General features: G+C 38.3%; 1 protein-coding gene across 1 annotated transcript; it reads right to left on the reverse strand.

Annotated features, from left to right (window-relative positions):
• Positions 1-915: 915 nt before the first annotated feature.
• Positions 916-27,649, reverse strand: LOC134661793 (NK1 transcription factor-related protein 1). Its single transcript, XM_063517983.1, has 5 exons — positions 27,528-27,649; positions 2,452-2,674; positions 1,887-2,044; positions 1,264-1,453; positions 916-1,122 (listed from the first exon to the last, which is right to left on the reverse strand). The coding sequence occupies exons 1-5, from the start codon at positions 27,592-27,594 to the stop codon at positions 978-980; spliced, it is 783 nt and encodes a 260-aa protein (XP_063374053.1). The 5' UTR covers positions 27,595-27,649; the 3' UTR covers positions 916-977.
• Positions 27,650-27,753: the final 104 nt, after the last annotated feature.

The raw sequence follows: 27,753 nt of genomic DNA on the forward strand, positions 1-27,753 counted from the left end.
TTGATTGTGAGTTTTATGTTATGAATATTGTGCTTAAAAATGTACAATAGTATCAACAGTTTCTTACTGACTATTAAACATAAATTCTTATTTACTTTCTTGGACATAAATATATCCCCCTAAACAATTTATTTTAAACTTGATGCCTTCACGTTAACATATGTTCAATCCTCGATTATTATATCGAAACAAATAATGTCGAAAACTGTTTGAAAACCTCATATCTCGAAATGGTTTTCGAAATAGAACATTAAAAAAAATAACATATAGTTATTTTAGATTTTTAGTAAAAGAACATTAATAAAATATAGTTATTTTTTTTTATATTCTATTTCGAAAACATGGTTTATGGTGTAATATGGAACATGTTAAAAATATTTCATAGCAGGAAGCGGATCGTACTAAGATGCATATACCAGCAGTATTTACACTTTTATTTGATGCGTTTTGAAAAATAATACTTATTTTAAGTAATATAGTACAAGTTGTTTAAGAAACATGACTCGATTGGTAAAATTTCTTTACGTAAGTAGTTGCAAATATTCCGAATAAATATAAGTAATATGAAATATTTATTGTTCAAACTTCACGGACCCGCAGTGCTCCATGATAAGATTTTAAATATAGTTTTATGGTCCATATTACATGCTTGTTACCGCCGCTGACTGCTTTCTATAAAACAATAATTGTATAAAATTTTACTAGGTATGTATTTGTTGATCCGTCAAATCTAATTCTGCACAGACTTTGCTCAAGGAAAGTGTGAGAGAGAGTACCACTGTAAACATCATCATTATTTTAATTTTTTGCTATTTGTGGTATTTCCCTCTCCGCCTCTGAATCTCCTCTGCAGAGTTAGATTGCTCTGATTTTATACTTTCTGTGGCAAGATTTTTTTTCCATATGTGTCCCTTTTGTCCCCTGTTCTTCTTAACCCCGTTGCAGTCAAGCTTACCAGGCTAACAGAGGTCCACAGCTCACATATGGCAGTGCATGTAGGCGGGGTAGGACGGGAGCAGCGCGCAAGCGAGAGGCAGCGAGCGGACGTCTCGCTCGCCCCCGCCGGCCGCCTGCGCGCGGAGTTGCTCCAGGCGGAGCTGGTTCTGGCGCTTCCATTTTGTTCTAAAAGAGGAAAATAGTGGACCCTGTCTTTAAACTACATCCAAAAGGGAGGTAGGGGCACTGTGAATGTCATCTCGCTTTGTAAGAGATGAGAGAAGAGAATAGACAACAGAGAATAAAGAATAAGAGGAGAATACTTACCGTCTGTTCTGGTACCAGGTTTTGACCTGTGTCTCGCTCAAGCTGAGGGCGTCAGCGACGTCGCCGCGGTCGGCGACGCTCAGGTACTTTTGGCAGCGGAACTTGCGCTCGAGGTACGCGAGCTGGGCGTGGGTGAAGGCTGTGCGGCGGCGGCGGGGCTTGCGCGAGGAGCTGGCTCGGGGTTGACGGTCTAGGGAATAAGAGGAATTTCAGTAGTTTTGTGGCTTAGTTTCAAACCAACAATAATCAATATCAAGAAAGCTACAGTGAAGCTGAACTTTGAGGAATCTGAATACACGCTTCTTGAAGAAAACGATGTCATAACGCATAGGAAATGCGAGAGCTCATTCCACATAATGTGGCAGCGAGCAGGCAAGGATTTCATCATATATTATTAAAATGATATGAAATGCCATCCTCGCCTGCTAACTCATGGTTTTTTTTCTTTCGAAATAGCAAATGAAAAGTAGGAAAAAGAACCCTGGAAATTTAGGGAAAAATTTGCGATATTTTGTCAGTGTATGTATGATTCTCTCCTCTGACCTCTTCGTTTCTGTATTCTTTGTATTGTTTTCTGTAATGGGGGGTGCAATATAGAGTATCTGTATTGTATTGATCCTCACCTGCCGACTCCTGGGATTCCCTCTGAGAGCCGCCCGCCATGACGGACGCAAATCCAGCCAAGAGTTGGCTTTGGAAGGAGCTCTTCGACAAGTCCATGGACCTGCCGTAGATGCTGTCGGAGATCACGAAGCTTTCCTCCTCCTTGCCTTGCTCGGGCCTGTCAATATATTTTTACGTGACTTACAGATAAAAGTGGATGGTTGCGCGTATGTTTTGAGTGACTTTCTAACGTAGTGTACTACGTATAGGCAAACAACACGCGAACGCGAACCGAAGCGATGCGGCGCGGGGTACTAAACATTCCTTCAATACGAAAATGAACGTATCTTTGCGGCACTCTTTTAAGTCATTTATAAAAACACCCTAAGGCGCATATGAAGGGTATGATGTAAATATTCGCTGTCATCAAGTAAGCCTCGGTAGCTCAGTTGGTAGAGCGGTGGGCTGGTATATCCCGGAGTAGCGAGTTCAAGTCTAGTCGAGATATTCAGTTTTTCCATTTTTACTTCTATTTGTAAGCATTTTTTTTGCTAAAAGATGACTTGAAACATTTACCATCCTTACCTGTACATATGGAACAGGTCACCATTATACAACTTCAAACTCTCGTTCCTCTCAAACTCCTCTTTGAAATACTCTGGCCGATTAAAGTCCACGGGCGTGGACCTCGCCGTTTCGGCCTTGTCCTTGTCGTACTTGGACGAGGCGTCGCTGCGGTTGTCGCCAACGGAGATGTCGTCGTCGTTGTCGGAGGCTTGGCTGGTGTCCTGGTCTTCGGTGACGCCATCTAGGGGAGATATATTGAGTTAAGTAATAAATAAATATTCCGCGACAATCTTACATAGATCGAAGCAAAGCTTGTCCTTGCTTGTACTATGGTACAGGTACTAAGCGACGATATACGTAAGTACATAATTATATAGATAAATACATATTTAAATATATAACATTCATAATTGCTTCTGACTATTCTAGGCGGCTCTTGTCAATTTATCATTATCGTAGGTACATATTTACCCCGAAAACCACTTTTGGACACCTTCCCCCAACTTTAAAAATTATGTTTAACAAAATACCTACGCTGTTACATAGGGTTAACAAATGAAGAGAGCAAAATAAGACAGTCGCCGACGAACTGCGAACTTACTTCTTTTCGACAGAGAGAAGATTGTTAAAACACATCAATGCCGCAGAAAACCTTTCCCAAAATCCACCCCTAAAACCTTTCTTAACCCTCATTAACTTACCTAAACTCAAACGTACCCGCCCTCATTCACCATATTACAAGCACGGTACCGACAACAAAGAGCTGACACTCGAGCACAAAGGCGGGAATTTAAAAAAGGAACGACCATAGACACGGTCTCTCTTCTCTAATTAAGCCCGCGGGCTGCCTGAATGGTGTTTTGCGCGCGAATCTTCTGTATGGCGTCTTTTAATTTGTGTAAAAGTGTAGCACGGCCTGTGTACCGAGTAATGGTCTTTATAATTTCTTTTATGAATGCTCCCTGTTTTTTGAGCTTTAGAAAGGGATGGCGTACAGCAATCAACGATGTGTCTATAGGTTAAATCGCGATGCAAAATCTCACTCTTAGTGTGATAGAATGAGACGACTGAAAAGTAAAACTTATTTATGTGTGCTTTTCCTCCTACGAGTGAAAGTGCTAAGATACGATAATAAAGCCTTTCGATACGAGGAACCATAATAAGGTACTTAATTTGTAGCATATTTAAGTATTAAGGAGGAGTCAGGAAGAAAACTCAGTCAACCAAAAGAAAGGTCCAAGGAAGAATTTCATTTTGAGTTAGTTTATGTGACTGTAGCATAAACTTTCTTTTACTGACGTTGACGTTTCGAACGTGACGTCATATTCACTAAAGACTTAATTATAAACGCCACGTTCAAAACGTTGGGACCTAACTCCTAAGTCAGGTTTGTTAAAATAATGAACGAAATTTGAGAAATTTTAATTCAGAATAAAAGGCGTGTTCCCGAAAAAAGGTCACTGATGAATAATTCAGAGATTCAAAAAGAACTGACGACTTTTGGGGTTCCGTTACGTGTAAGTAATCCGACATCCGCAGGTGACCTTATTAAACAAGTCCTACATATTTTTTTGTCAAAATATAATTTTTTGATACACTTTTATATTGTTGACTGCACGTTACTCCTTCAAAGTATTGCAGTCGTCAAAACAAATCATTTATTTATTAGTCTGAATAAAACTAGTAAATTACCAGTAGTAGCTACCGAAGCACCCTAGATCTTTCTCCTAGGTCTATCAGATCAGCTCGACTGTAACAAATTATTATACGTACCTGGATCATATGCAAAGTTCCCTATCAATATGACTAATTGAAGTTTAATTAAAATTGATCCGATACTGTTGAACTTAATAAAAGAGTGGTACAAATTATTATTTCTGATCGGTTCAGCTCCAGCCGTGTTCAAGAAATCGGTGATCATGCATACACAAAAAATCTAACGACAAGAATTTCCCCCGAAATTTTGAAGTCGGTTAAAAACCCACATTTTCAAGTCTTCGCTAAGGGTGTATCGTTATACGTGTTTAGACAGGCGGATTAAACACAAGACGTCATTATCGTGGAGGGCCGTGGATTGCGAGTGTGGCCTCTTGAGGCCTCGGCATAAATACTTGGCGGCGGAGAGGCACGTTTAGACGTGAGCCGGCTTTTCTGGGCCCGATCACTCGCGGGAATAATGTCAGAGAAATTATTTTGAGGAAAATATTCATTTATTTATTTATTTTTCATAGAAGTTTGACGTTTAAAATAAGACTTGCACTGCGTGTGGTGTGCTATCAAAATCTAGCGATAGCGGTTCTCCAAAAAACGCTGCAAATGGTGTTAAAGGTCTGAAAATCGGTACGATTGATCTTTAGGACATTTGTAACAATTTGATCCGAAGCACCAACAAATAAAAAAACGAGAGGAGTTATGACGTCATCTTTTTTTTGAATGGAATTTAAAAAAAAATGTTTAGAAACGTATCGTGTGTAGTATTAAACGAAAGGGCTTTCTGAGCCGATTCAAAAAATATATCACATCACTACATTTTAGTCATTTTTTTATTATAATTAAAATAATTTTCAAAACACCAAGTTTGGGCTTCTCCAGATACAATACCGTTTAATATGTTTTTGTAAAATATACCTCAAATTATACATAATATCCTCATATCTAATCCTAATAAAGCAATCTTGAAAATATTTTGCTCATTTACTTTGCCGAATTACTAAATATGAGTATAATGTCGGGTAAAATAAGAGTATTCGAACTTGGTTTACATGTTCCTTTGGTAATATCTAAGCTTTACGTAAGAAGAAGTTCTGATGAGTCGGGGGTGGAGAACTTGAGGAAATGGGGGAGCGTTAAAGGTGAGTTATTTCAGTTAATTCTTACATAGACAAATTTTTAGTACGACTTATAGATTCCGAGATATAAGCGACATTCTGAAAAAACCGTTATATATTAATTTTATTTTTTCGTTTTAAATATTTAATTGAGAGATTCATAGATCAAACTTTGTAAAATTGAAAAATTAAAAAAAAAACACCGGCCAAGTGCGAATCGGACTCGCGCACGGAGGGTTCCGCACCATCAATAAAAAATAGAGCAAAACAAGCAAAAAAACGGTCACCCATCCAAGTACTGACCCCGCCCGACGTTGCTTAACTTCGGTCAAAAATCACGTTTGTTGTATGGGAGCCCCACTTAAATCTTTATTTTATTCTGTTTTTAGTATTAGTTGTTATAGCGGCAACAGAAATACATCATCTGTGAAAATTTCAACTGTCTAGCTATCAGGGTTCGTGAGATACAGCCTGGTGACAGACGGACGGACGGACGGACGAACGGACAGCGGAGTCTTAGTAATAGGGTCCCGTTTTTACCCTTTGGGTACGGAACCCTAAAAATACTAAATGTAATTATTTTCAAAATTGCTTTATTAGGGTTAGATATGAGGATATTAGGTATAATTTGAGGTATATTTTACAAAAAAATATTGTACGGTATTGTATCTCGCGAAGCCCAAACTTGGTATGTTTTGAAAATTATTTTTATTATAATAAATTTTTTTTACTAAAATGTAGTGATGTGGGGTACACTACATAATTCCGAAATATTTTATGCCGAATTTTAGAATATCGAATTTTATTATTCCGTTTTTTAAATGCTCGACCCATCAAAATTCCGACTGTCGTAATTACGAACGATGAAAATCACGAAAGTGTATATTTCCGAATAGCAAAAAAGACGATTTTTTTAAATTCCGAACCACATAATTCCGTATATATAAATTCCGATAGTGATAAACGCCGAATTTAACATTTACGATTTTTGAAATCACGAATTCCGAAATGCCATTCTTCCGAAAATTTGAATTCCGATTCCACGTGACTCCTATTTTAAATATCCCCATTTTTTAAATTCCGAATTTATCGATTCGTGCTCCGCATCTGCTCCGGCGCTACGAGCAAAGCAGCCCCTTCGCCCTTGCGTATCAAAGCGCAGGCACAATAAATGCTCGCCTTCGCAGCTTCGGCTTGCTGTTTGCTTCGTGCAGTTTGTTTTCGTGGGGTCGCAGTTCTAACCTAACCTAACCCACTTTTCTGGCAACAGTACGTTTTCTTGGGGGTCGCAATTCTAACCTAACCTAACCCACCTTTCAGGCAACGGTTTGTTTTAGTGGGGTCGCAGTTCTAACCTAACCTAACCCACTTTTCTGGCAACAGTTCGTTTTCTTGGGGGACGCAGTTTTAACCTAACCTAACCCACTTTTCTGGCAACAGTTTGTTTTCGTGAGGTCGCAGTTCTAACCTAACCTAACCCACTTTTCTGGCAATAGTTCATTTTCTTGGGGGTCGCAGTTCTAACCTAACCTAACCCACCTTTCAGGCAACAGTTTGTTTTCGTGGGATCGCAGTTCTAACTTAACCTAACCCACTTTTCTGGCAACAGTTCGTTTTCTCGGGGGACGCAGTTTTAACCTAACCTAACCCACTTTTCTGGCAACAGTTTTCGTGGGGTTGCAGTTGTAACCTAACCTAAGCCACTTTACGGCAACAGTTTTTTTGTTGGGCGCTACGGGCATCTACGGAACATTTGCTCCGGCGCTACGGGAATAGCAGCCTCTTCGCCCTTGCGTAGCAAAGCGCAGAGCACAATGTGAGCCGAAGCGGATGAGGCTGGTCGCCTGGCGACCAGCAAGCCGAAGCTGGCTTTTTACATACACTCTAGGGGTAGGACAGACAAGACCACGTGGATAGTGGGGTGCTCCGATTGGGATTTTGGTTAGTTAGACTTAAAAAAGTGCGTTTAAGTCTTATTTTGAAAATCACGAATTTCATTATTCCGAGTTTACAAAAGATCGAATTTCTGAATACCGAATTACTTTATTTCCGATCGGTCAATGATTTTTCGGAATAGACAAATTCGGAAAAAATATTTTCGGATTTTTTCTAAATCGGAACTTTAAGCTTTCGTCTGTTGGATTTTACCGTAGACTACTCAATCAAATAACATACTTAATGTTTCCAAAATGTATTGTGCATGATGCACCAGCAAACGTTCATAAGAGAATGACATATAGTAAATGTGACATCTAGCTGTCTTAGAACACCTCTTCTATATAGCCAGAGTTTACGTTGGTACATATAAGAACTCTATGTAGGTACAAACTATATCAGACACACGCCAACATCACTGTTGTAATTAAAGTAAGTTCCAACACTGGCCCTTGAACCAATATAAACTCATGTAAATCACATTACACACATTAAGTAAACACGATAAATAATCTACTTAAACAAAGACACATCCGCTGTCTAAAAATAATAAAACATCACAACGGCAAAAACACAGCAAAAGTATAAATTTATCAAAGTATCCGTCACACATAAACAGTAAATATTCAAAACTATGTGAAGCGGATCTAAAACAAACTATACTTCTGCAAGTATACCTACTGCTTAGAACCATCATGTTATTTCAAGCGATACAAATAAATGACCTACAAACTTATCATGTTTTTCCTTTGCCAACGGTTTCGTTAAAACGTCGGCCACCATTTCATCAGTAGATAGGTATTTTAAGACGACTGTACCTTCCTCAACAATTTCCCTGATGAAATGATGTCTTACGTCAATGTGTTTCGTCCTGGCGTGGTACATAGAATTAGTGCACAACTTCAGTGCAGACTGATTATCATTAAACAACGTAATCCTATACTGTACCCCGTAAATTTCGAACAGAAACTTGCGTAGAAAAAGAGCCTCTTTACAAGCATCTGACAGACACATATATTCGGCCTCTGTGCTTGAAAGAGCGACTGTCTTTTGTTTTCTACTCTCCCAAGAGATGGTAGAATTTCCAATCTTAAAGACGTAACCGGTATAAGATCGACGATCGACCTCATTCGACGCAAAATCGGCATCAGCATACGCGACGATATCTAACCCTGACTTCTGAAAAGTTAAACAATGATTAAGCGTACCTTTCAGATAGCGAAGAACGCGTTTCGCTGCCTTCCAGTGAGTCTCGTCGTACGCGTCGTTGAACTGGCTGAGCGAGCTAACAGCGTGCGAAATATCTGGTCGCGTACATACCGCTATGTACATCAAACATCCTATCAGGCCTCTGTAGTCGTGCGTACAATCCTTCTTTGTAGATTTCACGAGCTTCAGACCTGTTTCCATAGGTGTTCGCGCAGGTTTGCAATCTGACATGTGAAATCGTTCTAGCACCTTCTTAATGTAACTTGACTGGTCTAGAGTTATTTCGTTGTTCTGTCTGCAAAGCCTCATTCCAAGAATGTGGTGTGCTGGCCCTAAATCTTTGATTTCGAAGGCTTTCTTTAATTCTTCTTTGATTCCTGCCGTATCTTGGCAATCAGCTGAAGAAAACAGCATTATGTCGTCAACATAGAGCGCAATTATAATCATAGATTTCCCGCTCGACTTGACATAGACACAAGGTTCGGAAGATAAACGTTTAAATTTCATTTTACTTGTCAAAACGCCATTAATTTTCTCATACCAAGACTTCGAAGCTTGCTTCAGTCCGTATATGGCCTTATTCAACTTGTAAACTTTATCTTCTTGGCCTTTAATCTTGTAGCCCTCTGGCTGTTCCATAAAAACGGTTTCTTTTAAATCTCCATTCAAAAACGCCGTTTTTACATCCAGATGCTCGATATTCATGTTGTGTTCCGCTGCTAAAGCTAGTAACGTACGTATAGTAGAATATCGTACTACAGGGGAGAACGTTTCTTCGTAATCAATACCATATTTCTGGGTATAACCTTTTGCAACAAGGCGCGCTTTGTACCTCAATATTTCCCCGTCGAGGCCAAGCTTTCTTTTAAAGATCCACTTGCATTTGACCGGCCGTTGCTTCGTATCGCGGTCAGTCAGAGTCCAACATTTATTATCGATGAAGGATTTATACTCTTCCGCCATCGCGGCTTTCCACTTACTCGCTTCCGGGCCGTTCAGTGCCTCGCGAACTGTCTGAGGGTCCCCTGTGTCACTGCATACAGTGCGTGCTACACTAGCCGACTCAAACTCACTAGTTTCGTCCGTAGAGTTCTCGTAGTCTTCCAGTGTGGAATCTCCTGGGACATACGTCTCATCCGCAGGGTCATCTGGGGTCTCACTACTGCTCTCAGAATCATCTATCGTATTGACACTGTTATCTTGACAGTTTTCATTCGATATTTCTGCGGGCTCTTGGGGTAAATCGGGTAAGGCGGGTCGCACTTGAACGTCATCAGTGACAGTTACATTGTTCGGAAACAAACCAATCTGAGTGTAACGTGAACTGTCATCCTCATCCGCTGAAGTGTCATTCCAAAAAGCATGTTCAAGAAAAGTGACATTTCTTGCCTTTATGACATTCTTCGGGCTCGCCGGATCTATCAATCTGTAACCCTTTGACTCGTCACAGTATCCGACAAAAATATATTTCTTACTTTTGGGATCCAGTTTGTCCCGTTTGTGCTGAAGGGCATACGCTTGACAACCAAAAATGCGCAGGTAACTCAGATTCTCCTTTTTACCTGTCCATTTTTCTTGTGGTGTACTGCCCATCACAGCCTTAGTTGGAGAGCGATTCTTCAAGTAGACGGCGGTGTTGACCGCCTCTGCCCAGAATTCCTTTTTCAAGCCTGCTTCCTGAAGCATGCACCTGGCTTTCTCCGTAACGCTTCTGATCGCGCGTTCCGCGACACCGTTCTGAGCTGACGACCTTGGAACCGTGGTCTGATGTCGAATTCCATGCTTCTTCAGGAACTTCTGAAAATTAGAATTGACATATTCACCACCATTGTCACTACGAAGAACTTTTATTTTCTTATTGGTTTGGTTTTCTACGAGAGCTTTAAATTCTTTAAACATCTCGAAAACCTCATCCTTTCTCCTAAGAAAATAAACGAATGTTTTTCGTGACAGGTCGTCAATAAACAACAGAAAATATCTCTTCCCACCTAGGGACGGGCATGGCAGTGGTCCCATGACGTCACTGTGAACTATTCCAAGGATTTCCTTGGCTCTGGTCTCAGATTTCTTCGGAAATGGCAACTTAGTCTGTTTACCTAAGATACAGGAAACACACGACTGAAAGTTATTGTTGTCATAAGAAATACCTGTGACCATACCTTTTCGCAGTAACTCCATGCTTCGGGTGTTCAGATGCGCTAGACGATGGTGCCAAATTTGTTGCATTGACTGGTTTCCAGTAGCAGGGGACTGCGGCGCTTGCTTCACGCTCACGGCAACAGGACGACTGTCATCCTTCAGTTGACGTGCCGGCACCGCTTTGCTGTCACCTGTACCTACAGACAAAGACGAACACATGGCCTCCGAGGACGGCTCACTACACGAGACAGAAACAGTTTCAATGGCATCGAGTTCATAAATACCATCTCTCAGGGTAGCAGTAGCCAAAACCTCCCCTTTGTCATAGACTGTACACCCGCCAGAACGAAACACAATTTCGTAACCTTTCTTATCCATCGCACTAACAGATAACAAATTAACAGACAATTTAGGGACTAAGTACACATTACTTATCAATCTCAAACTATTGTCCTTTAACACAGCTTGCGCAGTTCCTTTCCCAGCTGTCGGTAATGCTTCGCCATTGGCTATTAAGACCTTCTTTGGCTTTTCAGTTGTAAAATCTGATAAATAGCTGCGATCATTGCAAAAATGCTGCGCCGCACCGCTGTCGACGTACCAAACGTCATTCTTGACTCCTGCGGCTAACGCTGTGAGATGCGCCTGGCTTTTCCGGTCACTCTTCTTGCTATCAGAGTTTTCAGGACAATCCTTCTTGACATGTCCACTCTTTTTGCATCTGAAGCACTTAATAGGCTTGCGTGCTTTTCGAGCTGCTAAAGCCGTAGCATCTCCGCTTTTCTCATCGCGTCTCGCGTTTTCCAGAAGCAATTTCGCTTTGACATTTTCGCTTGACAGTGACGTATTCGAATTTTCTAGAGCCATAATCAACGGGTCGTAATCGCTTGTCAAACCGCTGAGTAAAATCACGGCCACGAAGTCATCTTCCAAAGCCGCTCCGATGTCGCTCAGTTGTTGCGATGTATCCATGACCTTATTCACGTATGCCTCCATACTCGCACATTCGCTTAACTTGGTGGCGAACAATGTGCGAAGCAATCCGAGCCGTCGTGACAAGCCTCGGTCCTCGTATGCCTTCTGCAGATTGCTCCACGCTTCGTGAGCCGTCTTGGCATTTCTAATTTGTGGAAATACACAAGGCTTCACGTTCAAGGCGATTTTCGCGAGCGCCTTCTCCTGCTTTTTCGCGTTTTCGTTTTTATTTTCTGTTGTGCTCACACAATCCCAAAGATCGTCATGAATGAGCACCATCCGCATCATAAATTTCCAAGACGGATAATTGTCAATCCCGGATAATTTTTCAATAGAAACATTCTGAATGGCAGTTGCCATCTTTTGTTTTCTTGCGAATAAATTTTGAAAATAATTTTACGAAATCACACGCGCACACTTTTGGAAAATGTTAGAGTAGCGAATTGAGTACACGCTCTGCTACCATGTTGGATTTTACCGTAGACTACTCAATCAAATAACATACTTAATGTTTCCAAAATGTATTGTGCATGATGCACCAGCAAACGTTCATAAGAGAATGACATATAGTAAATGTGACATCTAGCTGTCTTAGAACACCTCTTCTATATAGCCAGAGTTTACGTTGGTACATATAAGAACTCTATGTAGGTACAAACTATATCAGACACACGCCAACATCACTGTTGTAATTAAAGTAAGTTCCAACATCGTCCATATGAAAATCGGATTTTAAGTATTCGGAAATAACACAGTCGTGATTTTCTTCTTTCGGGGTTTTCAAAGTCGTAATTTCGATATTTCGGATATATAAAAAATCGGGATTATGAAAATCGAGGTTATGAAAGTCGGAAAAACATATTTCGGAATATTTGGGTGTTCCCAGTGATGTGACATATTTTTGGAATCGGCTTAGAAATCCCTTTCGAATAATACCACACGGGCTTTTTCTAAAATAAATATCGAAAACCCGATTCTTTCAAATCTGGACATTCTACTCAGAATCGACAGCACTCTCCATCCTACCATTAAAAAAAGATGTCCCAAAATTTCCATTCCATTACGTCACGTTTTTAGTATGAGAAAATTTTTTACTTGTATGCAACGTGACGTAGTGGAATGTACAATTTTCATACAAAATTTTGGGACAATTTTTTTTATCATCAGGATTGAATATGCTAGTGATTCTGAGTTGAAAGAACCCAAAAACACCAGGATCTGGGAGAATCGGGTTTTCAATATTTATTTTAGAAAACGCCCACTGTACACGATAGGGTTCTAAACCATTTTTTTTTAATTCGACGTCATAACTCCCCTTGTTTTTTTTTATTTGTTGGTGCTTCGGGTCAAATTGTTTCAAATGTTCTAAAGATCAATCGTACCGATTTTCATACCTTTAACATCATTTGCAGCATTTTACTGAATTTCTCGGTGTACCGCCAGCGCTAAATCGTTGTTGCAGACTTGTCTTGGTCTGACTCTAACACCCTTTTTTTTCTCAAGGGTTAAAAATAAAATAAAACCGGTCAAGTGCAAGTTCGTTAGTTAAACTTGCGCACCGAGGATTCTGTATAAACTTTCAATTATCTAACTGTCTAGTACAGTACCGCCACACAGTACAGTGTTTGAAATGAGTTATACAGTTGTATAACTCATTTCAAACATAGACAGATAATCATACTATCTTTGTGCTTATAATACTACAATAATATACTTATAATAAAAATAAAATAAAGAAATAACACTATCTATGTGTCTAGGTTAGCGCTGTTTATAACTATTCCAAATTTCAAATCGAAAAAGAATAGGTAGGTAGCTAAACTATAGTTCTCGAGATATTTAGCGATGTGACAGACAGAAGGACGGTCGGACATCAGAGTCGCACATATCTATGTGTGTAAACCACACGAAATAAATATTTTTGAATTTTGAATAAGACCTTTTGTACCTTTTTTGTACGGAACCCTAAAAATGAAACGTTGAAGGTATAATAAAAAAAAGAGTTCACACTTCTATGAATTAGTACGAGCATGAATAGATCGTCGCAAAAGAGAACGTAAATATAAAACTCCTTTTATCCTTTTCTTTCCTACGAGCGAAATGAGACATTCAATTTACTGTGAATAAACTGAAATGAAACAAAACCAGGTCAAGTTCTTCGTGAGTAGTTTGGGTGTTTGCTTGTACCTAATTTTATCAATATCTGGGAGACCGAGCTATGCTCGGAAAATCTCAAAGAGTGCGTATCCCAGAGATAAGACCTAGCTAGATCGATTTTTCGCCCCCGAAAACTCCCATATGGAAAATTTCATCGAAATCGTTACAGACGTTTCTAAGATCCCCGAAATATACATGTATGTATGTATATACCCACATAAATATACAAGAATTGCTCGTTTAAAGGTATAAGATGATTTGAAACTTTAGTTATTAGGTAATTGGGTTTTGGTTGTTTATCCAATTTTAATGTAACGATTTACAATTTAGCACAAAAAACGTACTTAGAAAGTACAGTGCTCTAGAGCAGAAACGTATCATTATATATGCACACTTTTTAGAACCACAAAGACCCACTTTCAGAACATGAGAAATGAAAAATAAGTGAAGTGAGCGTTCCATAGGTAGGTACTACATATTTCTTAGTTTCTTTCTTATGGGCTATCTATGGCATATCATCTTTCGGTTTTCAGGTGGGTCTTTATTTTCCCAATCACTTAAAAATAAAGAGAGATATTCTTCAAACCTTCACACACGTCAATAGTGCATTAATTGCTACTGACTTATGCCTACACACCTCCACCACTTTACGCAAACAACCTTCCAACTCCTTCCTTCAATAACACAAGGTCTATAATCCTTTAAATCAGCTGTATAATAAAATCGGCGAATATAACAAGACACAGCAGGCCACCCTCGAATGCGCACGCGACAGACACGCGTCGGCCATTTTGTATTTTTTTTAAACGTCCGAATTTAAAATAAAAAGTATGGCGCTTTAGACGTTTTATTTAAGTATTAGTTAGATTTTGAATTGACATTGGAATCAATGGGATGGTGAATGGTTTTTAAGTTGTTTTATTTGTTGGTGATTGGTTTGTGATGTTGATGAATAAAACTTGATTGTTAAGACAGAGAATTGTTGTTGTTTGTATGTCTGTTCTTCACATGCAAAAAAATCTAGTAACTTAAGCCAAAATACCAAAAAACATTGGAATAAACAAGACATTATTTTTGATTTAAATAAAATTAACCATTCGGTAAAGTGAAAGTCGTTTAATAGCGTTCGATACCTTATTCTGTTTTAAAATAAAACATAATTTCTACATCTCTGTTTAGCCCTAAGGTTGACTGGTAGAGAATGGCACTAGGCTTATATCCACCATTTGCGCATTTTTAACATGCTTTTATTAGGTCGACCTGTATGTAACTAACTATGTAATGGAATCTAAGGTAACTAATTTAACCATCTTCCAAGGGTCGTAGCGTCATGAAAATTGGCAGCTGTACGAGGGGTGTTCAAAATATTCTCGGTATGAGAATGAAAACAAACAAGTACGAAAAGTTTGATATTTTTATTTTTCAATATACTCCCCCCCTATGTTCATACACTTAAAAGATCGATCAATTATTTTTTTTAATCCCTCATAAAAATATTTTTTATCTTTCGTGTAAAAATGCTCCTACACTGCCGCCTTCAATGCTTCATCGTCAGAAAATTTATTTCCACGCAGATCCTTTTTAAGATTGGGGAGCAAAAGGAAGTCGCTGGGGGCTAAGTCCGGACTATACGGTGGGTGAGTAACAGTTTTAAACACACATTCAACAATAGCTGCCTTGGCAATATGAGCAGTATGGACGGGGGCGTTGTCATGCAGAAGCAGAATACCTTTGGTTAACTTTCCTCGCCTCTTTTCTTTAATTACATCCTTTAATTGACGTAGAATGTTAGCGTAGTACTGTCCTGTGATATTTACACCTTTTTCTTTATAATCGATTAGTAATACTCCTTCACAATCCCAAAATATCGTGGCCATGACCTTGCCAGCTGAAGGGATGACCTTGAACTTCTTGGGATGAGCTGAACCCTTAATGTGCCACTGCATGGACTCTTGTTTACTCTCTGGGTCATAATGATGAACCCAGGTTTCATCTCCAGTAACTATTCTTTGCAGCACCTCATCAGGATTTTCACCGCACAGGTCAATAAAATCGGAACAACAAGCTACACGCATGTCTTTTTGAAGCCGAGTCAGCATTCGCGGAACCCATCTTGCACTTACTTTTGACATATTAAGATGGTCATGTATAATATCATGTACGGTACCAATAGAGAGATTCGTTACTTGTGCTATAGATTTTACCTTCACTCGACCATCTTCCAATATAAGTTTTTCCACTTTATCAATATTTTCTTGTGAAGTAGCTACTACAGGCCGGCCAGGTCTAGGGTCATCTTCAATACTCTCCCTTCCGCGTTTAAACTCGCTTGACCACTTTTGAATGGTAGATAAAGAAGGAGCAGACTCACGGTAAACACAATCCATTTCCTCTTTTATGGTTTTTTGATTTTTACCCTGTCTTGTCAAGAATTTTATCACGCATCGATGTTCTAATTTAGTTAACATTGTCAATTCGCACATGATGTTCATGTTTGTTCAGCAATTGCAGAAAAACAAAAGACTATCTCGGTTCGAATTATACTTTTTTTTAATGTCAATGAATAAACCTTAGCGGCCAGTAACGAAAGAAATTTTAGAAGAGGTCGTAAGATATCAATACCGAGAATATTTTGAACGCCCCTCGTATGTAGTTTTGATGACAATACAATAATATGGTACTGTCGACCTGATCTGATGATGGAGACAGGAGGTGGCCATAGGAACTCTGTGATGAAACAACGCAACCTAATTGTGTTAGGGTTTTTTAGAATTGTCTCGATGAGTATTAGTTGTCTGTCGTAAGAAAAGTACAGTCAGCGATAAAAGCTTGTACCAATAATTAAATTTTTGCCAAAAACTTATTTGTATTTTCTGCGAATTTTTTTAAATAAATAAATTTAACATCATCAATCGACACTAAAAACAATAATCATTGACATCCCACTCCGTCACGGGTGTAGGTAGGGTCACAAATATTATCCTTCCAAATTTGTTGTAATCACCCAGTAATGGGATGACCCCCGGCGCTATTGTGCCGAGACCCCCGCGGTCTGGCGCAACACGACCCGAATAATCTTGATCTTTTGTAATGTAGTCGCTAATTTTACTATGCTTTGCAAACGTTTAAAGGGGCCCACAGACCACAGACTACCAGTTCGCCGGACAATATCAGCCTATCAGTTAAACGCAAAAGGTGACAGTTCCGACTGTCATTTACGGAACTCATGGTAGTGGTACTGATAATCTGTGGGCCCCTTAACAGGCCTTTTCGAGCGTACACTGACATGTAGGTAAATTATGTCAATTATCGTGTATTTCGCTCGTACAGGCCTAAATGGATTGTGGCAAGCGAGGCGCAGATAACTAAATGACATTATTCAAATATCATTCTGATGTCAGTGTACGTTCGAATAGGCCTGTAAATTAACTTCAGTTTCGACTTTTGGTTAATCTGCTACTTAGGGTTCCGTAATGCCTCTGCCACCCTCTGCCACGGTCTGCCGCCCTCTGCCACAGTCTGCCACAGTCTGCCGCCCTCTGCCACAATCTGCCAACCTCTGCTGTCTATCCGTTTTTACGCGGGTTGTATCTTAAGGTACTTGAGTTATAAGACACGTTAATCGCTATAACATAACGACGTTTTGTCATACCTGTATACTGTATAGCCGTGAAATGATTCACATGTTTAATACGAGTAGTACCTACTAGCATATAGACTAAATACCTAGTTGGCAAGGGGGAGACCTTAAGAAAACTCTATAATTCATATTTTACAAAAAAAAATTGTTGTCTGTAAAGTCTGTTTACGGACGATAATTTTGCGTGATAACGTCATAAGAAAACATTGATGAAAAATTACATACTTTCATACGTTACCATGGAGATCTGTCTACAACGTTACCATGGAGATCTGTCCACAACGTGGCACTTTTTCGTGCATGCTACCGGTGTTCATCGATTTATAAGACGTTAACACGTCAAAAACTTTTTACAAAAAAAAATAAAACCGACTTCAAAAAGGATGAAATAAAATATTAGGTATCCTTTTTGAAGTCTATTCGTTACCAACTGATATGTTTGAAGTCGGTGCCAAGCCAAGTAGTAACAATACCAGTCAAAAATGGGATTTATAGCCATAAAGCTGATTATTTTTAATTGACTGGTATTGTTACTACTTGGCTTGGCACCGACTTCTAACATATCAGTTGGTAACGCATAGACTTCAAAAAGGATACCTAATATTTTATTTCATCCTTTTTGAAGTCGGTTTTATTTTTTTTTGTAAAAAGTTTTTATTTTTCCATTTTTAGTTTCCTATTTTCCTACCCTTAAGGTTGGATTTTTTTCCAAATTTATATGGGACCAACTTCGGGGTATACCCTTTCATCAATAAAAAAATAATTATCAAAATCGAACTACTCTGTACATAAATATATATATATATATATATATATATATATATATATATATATATATATATACGCGTCGACTTGAGAACCTCCTCCGTTTTTTTCGTCGGTTAAAAATACCTGAATCAAAAGACGCAACCATGATAGAGTCTGTGCTGAAAGAGAAGAGTCGTGAAATGTATGGGATCCCATACATTCTACGATTATTTTTATTCCGCGCAGACGCCCGCGTCAACGCCCGTTTACTTGACATAACAGCAAAATCAACTAGTTGACATTGACAGTGTAATCAAGTATCAAGATGGCTCAGTTGCCCCGGTTAAGGCGCGCCACACGACAGGGACAATCATCCCTCTTACAACTAAACACATGTAATGAGCCCTTGTCAACTCGTTTGCTGAGGTTTCATGCCTTTATTTGACAATTAGCATATTTAAAAAATAATCTTACTTAAATCAATATGTTACAGTAGAAGTATGCAGCCATCAAGCTGATTATAAGTAGTATATCTACCGAACTAAAACAACAACTGTCATGTGTGACCCATTAAAAAAACCGGCCAAGTGCGAGTCGGACTCGCGCACGGAGGGTTCCGCACTATCAACAAAAAATAGAGCAAAAAAAATCGTGTTTGTTGTATGGGAGCCCCCCTTAAATATTTATTTTATTTTATTTTTAGTATTTGTTGTTATAGCGGCAACAGAGATACATCATTTGTGAAAATGTCAACTGTCTAGCTATCGCGGGTCATGACATACAGCCTGGTGACAGACGGACGGACGGACGGACGAACAGCGAAGTCTTAGTAATAGGGTCCCGTTTTTTACCCTTTGGGTACGGAACCCTAAAAACATCCGTAAAATGTTCCTTGCTTAATAAAACTGGCGTCAATAGTTTTTTGTTTTACAAGGGGGCAAAATTGTTGTTTAACCGCTCGTGCTAATGTTGATACCAGAGCAAAAAGGTTCCAAAATTTAAACACGATCGTAGAATCTTGAGCGTTGCGAGGGTTTTAGGGCGCGGGGGTAAAACAAACTTTGCTCCCGAATTAAATACAAAACATTTTTCGACGACCCGAGAAAAACACTAACTGTAAAACAACACAAATAAAATTATAACATAAAAATTAAATATATTAATTACCATAATAATAATAAACTTATGACATTCCTCTTTTAAATGTTTGAACTGTAATTTTTCCAATGCAGAGGGGCTACCGCGAAAACCGAATTTCGTATATTGTGGGCATGTTTCTCTGGGCCCGATTCGGATTTTGTAATAGATATCTATTAGACATCGCCAAGATACGATAACGATATGTTTAAGATCTAACCTGTCAAATTTGACATTTCCGCGTTTCTGGAGATACTTTTGAACGATTTCCACAAGATATTACTTAGAGATCTAATTCACATCTAATAGATATCTAACACGATCTATCGTAAAAGTGACATTGGTTGCCCGAATTGCGCTGCAAAAGAGAACTAGTTGAAATTTAAATTATAACGTATCTAGTACGCGTCGTCTCTTGTGAATATCTTGAAGTTCGAATACGGCAGCTGGTCACTCTAATTGCGCCTTCATTGGAGTAAAAGAGAAAGATCCCCGCAATTTGCGAAATTCGGTTTTCGCGGTAGTCCCTCTGGTCTCCGTACGGAGCGCTACGCCGTCGCACTAAGTTCCGTTACATTCGGCCCGATTCTATTAATGCTTATAAGAAATCACAGCGACGTTTCTACAACCAAAAAACGTCACATTTGACATTGGCAGATCGGTATACCGCTGCGACTTTTTATAAGCATTATTCGAATCGGGCCGAGGAGTATCTGCCTGTGCGAGCTACGCGCTACGAGCGTAACCGATAACACGGGCACAGAATAAATAATAGTATGTACTAGGTACAGAAGATTCAGGGCCCGATTCGGATTTTGTAATAGACATCTATTAGATATCTTTTAGACATCGCCAAGATACGATAACGATATGTTTAAAATCTAACCTGTCATATTTGACATTTCCGCGATTCTGGAGATACTCTTGAACGATTTCCACAAGATATTACTTAGAGATCTAATTCACATCTAATAGATATCTAACACGATCTATCGTAAAAGTGACATTGGTTGACGGAATTGCGCTGCAAAAGAGAACTAGTTGAAATCTAAACTATAACGTATCTAGAATGGATCTAGTACGTGTCGTCTCTTGTGAATATCTTGAAGTTCGAATACGGCAGTCACTCTCTCACAAAACGCGTCTGTTACGATTAGGACAGATATGACCGCTAGGTGGCGCAAGCTAGCCACCAAAATTGGTGTAGGACGGATGTACTTTAAGGTACTTGTTGCGACGCGACGAAATCGCGGAGTGAGCCACGCCTGACACGGGATAAACTCCGACAAACCATAGGTATGTAGCGAAAAGTGCCCATGAACAGAGTTCCCGCCTAGCGGGTAGCTGCAATGACATTATATAACCTAGATAGGTTATACTCATACTTGAGGAGCACAAAAAATACTTCCATATTTATTTCTGTGCCTACGAAGAAATCTGTTATTTTCGATGTATTTTCTCATTCCATCCATCTTTGTCACACTTGTTGTTAAACATAAGGTCGTCTCTTTCTCTTCCGGTGTGCGGGAGCTCGTTAGCACGTGCACATTTCTCGCTTGTCCAGCCGCGAATAAAGGAACTTGTCCAATTTGTCACAAGGTAAGCGCTTCAATTTTGGAACGCCTATAACCTATCTTGAGTTATAAATCATTGGGTAGCTGGCATTTGTATTAACGCATTCACCGCCAGCGCGAGCTTATAAGAGCTTAGCTTACAAAAATTTGTAAATGGAATTTGTTTTTCTCTTCTAACTCTTATAATACGTAATCAAAAAATCAAAGGAATGGGCGTGGTTAATGTACATCAAATTGTTTAAAAATATCTACTATCCATAATGTCAATATTAGGGCATGCAGTACCGGTCCCGGTACCAAGAATTTCATTTCCCGGTTCGGGGCAAGGCCGAAACCGGGATTCCCGGTTCTTCCCGGTTCTCAAGGCATCTTATGATTATTTTTAAGAAATTGTTTGTGTTAGCGTACAATCTTTATGTATGACTTATTTTCATATAAATAATTGCATAAGTGTTAATAAATGACTTATTTTATAAAAAAAAAACACTTTAATTAGCGTTCCAACCTATTTTACGAAATTAACCGGCACACCTATTTTACGAAGTCACCCGGGTCAAAATGTATAGATAGACACATAATTCATCTAAACAGGTGTAATTTAGTAGCTCTAAGGCTCCATTGGGACATACGACAGAAACGTACATAGATTCCTAATATCATAGTCCTTTATGTAACTGGCATACAGTACTGGACGATGATTACGACGACTAAATTGAAATAGAATCTAGGGTGAATTTTTAAAATTGACTATTGTCCGTAATATCGATTGGAATGCCTACCTACTTTACTAGGTTAGTTTTTCGGGTTATTTGGGTTCCCCGTTTCATAGCACCAGTTTATTAAATGTCCCGAGCTAAAGTACTAAAACATTACTACTATTGAAATGGGAATAAATACTCATACTGATGAGAACCGGGAAGTACCGGTACCGGCTCTTCAGTACCGGTTCTTTCGACACTATAAATTTCCCGGGAATTCCCGGGAATTTAAGAACCGGGAATTCCCGGGAGCATGCCCTAGTCAATATCCGTAGAGGAAAATGGGAACTACATTTGTACGAAGAAGAGGTCGCCCCTTTAAGTCTCAAATATGTATCTATTTATGTATTGTACAAATATTTATAAATAAACATGTCCCGGTTTTATAAACAAATTACAGTGTCAACTGCACATTCTGTTGTATTCTGCTTCGGTTTTGTTTTTATGTTCTGTGTTGTTTTGTGTTTGTTTTAAGTGTCAATGGGTACACTGAAAATCAGCGTCGTAACACAACTCATGTGCTACGACACATGCTGAGTGTTATCCTTTTCTGGAACCCCTCGCAGCACTGTTACTTACCTACTAATTTACCTAGATTTAAGCCTATTTTAGTGTTGTTGTGTATGTGTGTTTCGAATAAATTATCATTCATTCATTCATTCATTCATTCATTCATTCATTCATTCATTCAAACACAGAATCAGCTTTTCATCAAACGGGATATTTATCTCCCGTCCAGTGTTTTATCCGTACAAGATATTAATAAAGAAGTGAAATAAATAATATATATTACCCTCTATAATATGTACAATATATTGTCATTTTATAATTTAATAATTAAAACCATAAACATAATTAATAACAAACTTACATTAATAACAAAATATATTGTCCCTTAACATAATTGGAACAATACACAGCTAGACGCGTTTTTACAAAACGTCTATAAGTACTTCAAATATCCCTAAAACCCAAGTTTTTCGAAGTCGCCAAACTTAACTCGTAACCCGTCGGCCATTTTTCGAGCTCTCACTGTAACGAGGCCAGTGCCGAAGGGTCGTAAGCGTCGTGTATTCTGTATATGGACACACGACCTTTTGCTCCGTCGACGGTGGACGACACTCGAGTGGGTTGTTAGTTTGTAGTTTTCTAAGTTTTCGCACGTACAGTCGCCGTCAGATATATCGGGGCGGCCAAGGTATTCAAAAATATCTGAAGACGCATTCTAGTTCATTGACAATAGAGGCGTGAACAGTTATTTATGAGCACCTCGACCGCGCCGATATATCTGATGGCGACTGTACTAACAGCACTCTTGACTGACCAGTCCACCACCTTATGTCTTTGGAATAAGGTTTACTTATTATGGTATTTTATGGTGGAGTAAGTCGCTGTTAGCTAAAATTGTACTTCGGATACGCGCATCAGCCTAAGGTATGATTCAGTCCAGGTAAAATCCGCTTAGGTACGTGTTATTTATTATTAAATCATGATTGATTGATTGATTGATTATTTATTCATAAAACATAATGTTTTACATGTCAAATAAGGTACATAAACAATTTATACACTAGATCTTAGGTAGATAAGTATTTAACACGTACATAGTTAACATGTACCTATGTACCTAGTTATAGTTCGTTTTTTAGCATTAGAAAGAAGGTAAACAATCTTGACGTGTATTTATATTCAAAAATATTGAAAAACGCTTTAAAACAATAGTTTATACTATATTACTTATGAAAGCAAAAGAATGTAAAAGATCGTATATGATTTATAATTCTAACATATTTGCTGTTACTCGTTTTTCAATGGTGATTTTTAATAAAAAGACATTTCACACCTTCATTCTAGTAGGTAGTGTTAAACTGAAGCCTGATTCAGATTGAACAACTTGTAACGGTTTTGATACGACCTTGACGATCGTCTTGGTGATTGACGCGCATTTTATTTCACTCAGACAAGTCTGACATGTCCGTACAAATTTTACCTCAGTACGAGCGGGGCGCCCGCGCGATGACTGCCTTGATTGTAATATCATTCTAATATCGGTTTGATGTTAGTGCACGTTCGAGTTGGCTTGTTATCGTATTATTAGCACCCTTTTGTAACGTCCTTAAAAAAGCTATTCCGTGCATATACATGTAACTGAGCACATGAAAAAACTAAATAAGATTCACCGTAACTAATGAAAAATGCATAGGAACTAAAAATTAGCATGCCAGATTAAACAATTAGGTCCTAATGTATGCGACAGTGTAAGGGCGACCGCACACTTGCAAATTGGCGGCTTATTAGGGCCCCTGCACACTTGAACACGTACGTGATATGCTGATGAGGGTGGAGAGGTTTTGCAGCACATAGTCATGTTAGGTGCCGGCAGGATCAGGCCACGTCGGATATATGGTTGTCGTTTGTGTACTTGGTGCTAACAGCTCGAGCGAATCGTCTCCATTTCAGCTTGGGTAAAAATGCTTTCGCATGTCCAACTGTTCAAAATTTTGCAAACGAGGTCTACAGATACCTGCCAACAAACTGTCCTGCAGTTTGGCAGAAGAAAAAATATGTATGTTAGGGTTTATTTCATCTGAATAAACGATTTTTTTTTGTCAAATTTCTAAAGTATCTTATCCAATTCGTCTTTTATGTTTTCGGCGTGTCTAATGAAAGACACTGAAATTGGTTTCAACATGGTTAAAAATATAACTGGTGGAATAAAAATATAACTTAAAACTACCATACGTCTTGTCTCCTAGTGATGGGTAGGCTGTGGGTAGGACATCAATTTAAAATGAGTTTGTATGAGTACCTCATTTCCTAAAATGAGGTGTTACAATGTCTTACTTCAAATGAGGTGAGGTACTAGCATATTTTCAGCGTCGACTATTCCATTAATTCCAACAGCGACAATTTTTTTTAATGTATATACATATTTATGTATTCATCACTTCCTTTATAAATAAATAAATAGTAATATTTAATAGGAGTGCAATTCTGGAGGTTAAGAATAGAACTTTTAGGAGAAAGATAATTTTAGAATCAAACTAAGAACAAAGTACCTACATACCACATAGCAACTTAATTTATGAAACTTGTTCTAATTTAGCACTTTTTTATTTACTTAGATTGTTTGTCCTTGCTACTTGATATAATTTTAAGTATGATAATCACTAGCGATCCGCAACGGATTTTGATGCGGATTTTTTAAATAGATAGTGATTCAAGAGGAAGGTTTATGTATAATTTGTTAACCCGTGCGAAGCCGGGGCGGGTCGCTAGTTATTATATAGAAGTGACTAACTTACCACCTCAGATAATTTAACAGTAATATCATCATTCATCAATAAACAAAGCACAAATTCGCGCCGGCCCGGCCGCCACCGGCTACATTTACACTTCATTTTTTCATGCAAAAGTCAACAAGGAACATCCGTGGGTATATTTAATTGTGAAAACTATGTCCCATATTTTGTTATTTTGGTATAATTATAAGAATTATCACTAAGTATTGGTTAGAGAACTAAAATTAGCTAGGTGAACGAAACTAGTTGAACAAAATAAATATGTCAAAATCATAACTTGTCACTTGTCAGTTCGAAGGGCCATACCTCAATGAAAAATATTTGTTATATTTACAACTTGGAGGATATAATCAAACGGAGACGCCATGTCTGTAATTTTCTGTACAAAACAGTCTGCCGATTTTTACGGGGGAGGGGAACGTCAAATGTATGCGTAACGTAAAAATAGCCATGTCAGATAAACGTCAGTCCATACATTGTGTATGACCGTTGGCCGCCTATTTTCGACAGAGGGGAAAGCCTGTTAATGGCTACTCCGTTTAGTTGTATCCTCCAAGATTTACAATTTTATTTCAAAGTAAGTGCTTGGTCGTAGAAAAAGTATTGTATGCAACGTTGTTTAACTGAGTCAAAAAATACTCGTGGCGTCTTTATTAACAATTTTCGGCTTCGCCTCAAATTGTTACTCACGCCACTTGCCTTTTTTGACCTCTCTTAAACAACGGTTGCATAAAATAATATTAAGGCGTGACAAGCAACGTCAATCACAATGATAATGGCGTACCGTAAAATGGGGTGAGTAGGCGCAAAACTAAACATTCAAACCTCGATAACATTTTATTTTTACATATGCAAATTGAATGGTGTACCTATATAATGAATGTTCCGGCCGGTTTTATTTTAGTTTTTATTTTATTTTGGGTAGTTCCATTTCATAACTTTGACGATAAACAGGAAAACCCACCTCACCCCGTAGTCCCTCGTATTTGTGGTGAGTTGGGTTTCCATACAAAGGTAATTTTGGAAGATTGTTGGATCGATTTTTTTGTTATGAGTATTACTATAGCTCCATTTTAAATTGGAATACATTATTTATGTAGCAGTTGCCTTAAAAACCCATCTCACCCCCCTTTCATCCCTTCTCTCCCCATTCATAACCCAACTCTCCCCGCGAACCCTACTCACCCCATTATACGGTACATTGAAGATAATACATAATATTTATTTTGTATGAAAAATATACGAAGTCTTAAGTCCTCATTATTTTTAAAAGTCGGGAAAAATGTTGGTCGGTTTGAGGAGTATAGCCAACAGTTTAATTTTTTGCTCGTCTTTCAGGCCACACTCGGTATAAGTAGGTATAGTTCGTTGGCCGGTTTTACTGAAAGGCAGGCGATGTTCGGCGTAAGCAATGGTAAACTTTAGTTTATGGCAGGAATATATGTAATATTTATTTATGTTTATTGCACAGAATACAATCAAAGCGCATACAAAGTACCTAGACATAATGCCACTTATGGCATTCTCTACCAGTCAACCTTAAATTTTTAATTGTCATACAGACAGATAGATTATCGTCCACGTCACCCGTCGGCATAATTTGAATACGGAACCCTAAAATCACTTTATTTTCTAACACCGGTTACTGTTTCCTACATTCCTACTACTTCCGGTAAGAGGAAATGTGATACGTTTCATCCATACAAAATATTTTTATTCCAGTATCAATAAACTTCTTGACTATTTCCTTCCCCGATATGAACCATTCTATTAAGTGCCGTAAACACTCCAATCATGTAGGTATGTACACGTATCTAACTATTTTGTAAAAAAAATATGGCGTATTTTGGAAAATATACACTTAAATAACTGAAACAATCAGTTCAAATCTAGGTTAGTAACAAAAGGAGAAACAAATAAGTATGCTTAAAAACTTCAATGTTCAATCACGAAAATGATAGTTGACGAACATAAATTTATAAATTTTATTGCCTACTTTTTGATTCGTCAGTTAGAATTCGCTGCGCTGCAGAATTAGTCAATAGCTATAATACAATTAATATAAATGAGTATACGATACAAACAACGATTAGCTCATATAGATATTTATGCAAGGTACATGTAAAAAATCTTGAAACATTAGTTATTTCTTTTACAAGGGAGACAATGTTGTTTTTTTTTTAACTACTGTGCTAAAATATTGATACCCGAGTCAGCTAAAGATTCCAAAATTTGAAAGGAGGAATCTTGAGCGTTGCGACGGTTTCATGGCATGAGGTTAAACAAACTTTGCTACCGAGTGAAAGACAAATTTTCATCACACCAACGCAAAGAAAATGCGAACAGAAAAACATTACAAATAGGTATAATCCAAATGAACGCAATTAAATATTTTTATCATTCAAAATCATATAAAGTCAATTCCGCCAGACAATCTCACCAGCCAAACACGTGAAAATAACTCAATATTTGTATCAAATTACTCTGCCACTCTAGAGGATAAAATGGAACTTTATTCTCATCAGTTTTTGAAGAAGAAAAAATAGCACGAGCTGGTGTGATGAACATTTTTTTTTCACAACAAATGTTGTCTTCTTTTGGTATGTTTTATCACATTTCTGTAGGTATATATTTTAACTGTATCATTTCAATAAAATTTGGTTAGTAAATAATAAAATTATAAATAAACTCACCCGACACCGGCCGAAGAACATCTCCCAACAAATCTTTGATCAGAAACGACTTATGGCTGTCCTGCATTCTGCTCAATTAAAAACTTAACTTTATAAAACTAAATTACATCGTCAATTACTCAAATGTCTTTTGTATCTGGTTAATAACTTAGTATTAAATTTATCTGACTGTTCGCAGAATGCAGCGGGCCTCCCCGCGTCCCCCGTCAAACTGTCGGCCATATCC

The sequence above is a fragment of the Cydia amplana genome, chromosome Z (assembly GCF_948474715.1).
Source record: "Cydia amplana chromosome Z, ilCydAmpl1.1, whole genome shotgun sequence".
In the NCBI taxonomy this organism is placed as follows: Eukaryota; Metazoa; Arthropoda; class Insecta; order Lepidoptera; family Tortricidae; genus Cydia; species Cydia amplana.